The 3,908-nt window shown below is 27.9% G+C and overlaps 1 protein-coding gene across 1 annotated transcript in view; it reads right to left on the bottom strand.

Moving 5' to 3' along the window:
* Positions 1-1,420: 1,420 nt before the first annotated feature.
* Positions 1,421-3,908, bottom strand: part of LOC108690012 (E3 SUMO-protein ligase RanBP2) — a 27,188-nt gene continuing 24,700 nt past the window's right edge. Inside the window, exons 11-13 of the mRNA XM_018197055.1 lie at positions 3,490-3,797; positions 1,709-1,834; positions 1,421-1,597 (exon numbers count right to left, since the gene is read on the bottom strand). Coding sequence (XP_018052544.1) covers positions 1,544-1,597; positions 1,709-1,834; positions 3,490-3,797 — 488 coding nt within the window. The 3' untranslated portion in view covers positions 1,421-1,543. The remainder of the gene's footprint in view (positions 1,598-1,708; positions 1,835-3,489; positions 3,798-3,908) is intronic.

Raw genomic sequence — 3,908 nt, 5'->3', positions numbered from 1 at the left:
TATTTCAAAAAATATTTTTTAAATTTGTAGATACTCTAATAGAAATATATGAAAATGTATTATAATGATAAAAATCTCAATTTTTTTATATAAGTATTTCTTGAATTCAAAAATATTTATATAAAGTTACATTGAGATTGCAGACATTAATTACTCAGTAAACAAAATATTTATTTGTTATAAACTAATTGGTAAATCTCAATGAAACTTTGTACAAGTCATTTTTAGTACTTAAATATTTCTATAAAAAATGTATTTTTATTATTTTTAAAATTTTGTTTATAACAATTAAACTAATATCAAATAAAATAAATAATTTATAAAAATGTGTTGCTTAATAAAAACAAAATATTATAAACACAACTTTCATATGTAGTTCGTTTAAAGCGTAAATATTAATGTGTTTTATATATACCCTTATAATCTTTTTAAGGATATATTTGATAATAAGTTATGAATATAAGTTATGAATATAAAAAGATTTACGAGGTAAGAATTCATTGATTCTCATCTATGTATAATAAATATATCTATATTTTGAGAATAAGTCTTGAAGTATTTTACGCTTCAGTCTGCAATTTATGCAACTTAATGTTAAAATTAATATATGGGAAACATCACTTACCTGAGAAAATAGTTTCTAAAAACAAAATTTTAATCAAATGTTTAATATTTTTACGTTACATATTATATATGTTATATCGATGGTCTACACATATCTTCTTACGCGACAACTTCTATTTCCAAGAACAACTTACACTTTATCAGAATGTAACTATATAAGATTAGTAGTATTTATTATAGTTGTTAATTTTGGTGTTGCAACTTTTCGTAACCTATCAAACGTAATATCAACATCTTTTCAATATAATAATAATTAGTAGAAAATTATCCGCATGAACATTGTTTTTGTGCTATTAGCTTAATGGTCATTGTCAGCATGTAACGTATGATTCTTACTAAGATATTCGTAAATATTACTTCAAAGTGTATAATTTCGAGATGATTAAAAATAACTGAGTTTTTTTAAAAAGTTATTAGTATAGCTATGGAAATAGTGCTTTCATTGCAAAATAGAAAGCGATTTTCAGTTTTGGCACATATTTTATTAAAAAAAAAAAGAAAAGACAGAAAACTATTTTTATATAGACTAGTATAAAAATAAACGAACAAATTAAACATCGTAATGCTTGATCTACTTTTTTCCAATTTGTGCAATTATATAAATAAGTATATTTTTTGCATAAATTATTACTACGGGAACTTGCACCTGTAATCGTGTGCATATGCAGACAATTGTATTTGTCAAATTTTGCATGTCTTGAATTTAAAAAAAAAAGAGAGAAAAGAAAAAAAAAGCTGTACGTAAAAATCATATAGCTTCCTTTTTTCATTTCACTTTTTTTATACAATTTCTCTTATAACTTGAGAAGAATGACATGAAACAACCCGTTTAATTCATATTTACGCTAACTTATAGGAAGGTAATGAATTATGTAACAACAGTCAATTAGCAGTTACTTATATTAGCTAATAAAAATCTTCATTCTTCTTCATGATATTCGACGACACCGGCTTGTTTTGCGCTGTCTACTCCCTACAAAAAACACCTCTTCTTGTATATTCCGTTTTCAATTGTAGAATATATATGCGTAACATAATATATAACTTTACCTTATATGTAATCATTTGATCAATCTTTACTTACATCTTCGAAGAAAGTATGCATCTGTTGCGCCGCTTGTATCGACGAGAAGACTGCCCTCAGAACTCTACGCTCTGGAGGATCCAAGGCGTAATCGATCCCGCTCCAAATACATTCTTTGCCCTCCACCTTTGTGAATATAAGAGAGAACAGAGAATAAGAAATAGCAAAAATATATGCAGTTCTTTGCATATTGTTAATCTACAATACATTCAACAAGAATACATTTAACTTTAGAAAAATATAAAAATATGAACAGTCAACTATAGGAAAATTGTTGAATGGCAATATTTTGTAACGAATAAACAAAACAAAATGAATTAAATTCTATTGTACAAAAGAAAATCCATTTTCATTAGTATATAGTGCAAAAAGAGTATACATTTATGAACTCACAAAAATGAACATTATGAAAGAGTAGAAAACTTGGCTGATTGCTTAGTCAATGACAGTTTAGAAAACATGAACAGTTATTTCCGAGATAAACATTCTTCAAAAATACAATTATTAATGTTAAAAAATACACTTAATAATTTTTAAATGTCTTCTGACATTTCTTATTATGCGAGTTTAGGTATAGGATCGTAATTTCGAAAATTACGATGTATATAACTAAACCATGCAACTAATAGGTTTTTTATATTTATTTTTACAAATGCATATACCGAATGCATATTTCATACATCCCTTTTATCTTCATAGAATAAAGTTCAAAGGCTCATAAAAGTTCAGACAAAAATTGTTTAAAAGGACAAAAGGATTTAAAAAGATCTATTTACTGATCTTATCAGTTTGACTTTGATGGCGTCGCTAAAGTCAGATCAAGGTCACATCGATTTTTTAAAATGAAACTTAATTTTTTATTTCAATATCTAATAATGGATATCAAAAGCTTTTCAAAACACTATAATTTTTTTCATTAAGTACTTTTCGAGTTATAAGGCCCGAAAATCACAGTATCGCCGGCATTAGCATTACGCAAGGTGTTCAACCAACGGCTAAAACCTCTTGAATATTGTTCAAGATCATGTCCTGGATAACATTTGTCAAAATCAAGGCTATTGAAAGATTATTCTTATTTTCACTTTCACACTAAAAATTCATTTTTACGTAAAAAGAAAAATAAGATACAATCTCCAACGGTTTTGATCTTGACAATATTATCCAAACATGATTGAACAACATTCAAGAGATTTTAATAATCGATGGGACATCTTGCATAATGTTAATATGGGCGGTACTTTCAAGCTTTCTCGAAAAGTACTCAATGAAAACTAACTTTATTATAGTATTTTGAAAAGTTTTCGATATCAGCTATCAAATAAAGTTGGAATAAAAAGTTGGGTGTTCCATTAAAAAAAATTGACGTAATCTGACCTTGATTTGACCTTACGCCACTTAAAGTCAAACTAATAAGATCAGTAAATAGACTTTTTAAAACCCTTTTGTCTGAATTTACTTATCCTGCATTTTATTCTGCGAAGGTAAAAAAGATATAGTGGTCTGAAATATTCGATATATATAAATTCTGTTTGCACTATGCATTAAAATTACAAATTTTTTCTATAATATATACATCAAGATCAAGGTCACTGTGTCTCTCAATGTAAATAATTATCTTTCTGTAAATTACTTATAAATCGTATATTTTCAATATAAATGTCTTCTTAGTATAAGTTATCTAGTATTAGTTAGAAAACATAGACTTTACTTAAATGTTATTAAAATTAGCAGAAGAAAAACAAGTTTGCAGTATATTTCGAATATATGAATACATTTATTACCCGCATTACTGTATCTATGCTGATAATAGTGTTGCTAGCGTAATCTTCAGAATCGTCGAGCTTCAAGACGATTCTCTCCGCGTAGATCTCGGAATCGTAATGAATTGCTAGGTTCCCTAAGCCCACACTCTCCCACTTATTGTTATCCGGCCATCTCGCGAATACAGTAGCACGTTTCTCGATTATAGGAAGCATCTCTTGATCATCTTCTTCGTCTTCCTCCTCATCCTCATCATCCTCTTCTTCTTCCTCATCCACATCATGACCTCGATCTTCACTGTTCTCCGCTTCTCCGATGCATCTTTCACCTGTTCGGATATAAATTAATGCGATGTAAAACTTTATGTTCAAAAATTCAAGTAAAGCATATGCATATATTTAATTAGAGTGCGTGTGGATGTGCGTGCGTGCGTGCGTAC

The sequence above is a fragment of the Atta colombica genome, unplaced genomic scaffold (genome assembly GCF_001594045.1).
Source record: "Atta colombica isolate Treedump-2 unplaced genomic scaffold, Acol1.0 scaffold29, whole genome shotgun sequence".
NCBI lineage: Eukaryota > Metazoa > Arthropoda > Insecta > Hymenoptera > Formicidae > Atta > Atta colombica.
The sequence above is the reverse complement of the archived record's forward strand: the minus strand, read 5'-3'. Positions and strand labels throughout refer to the sequence as shown.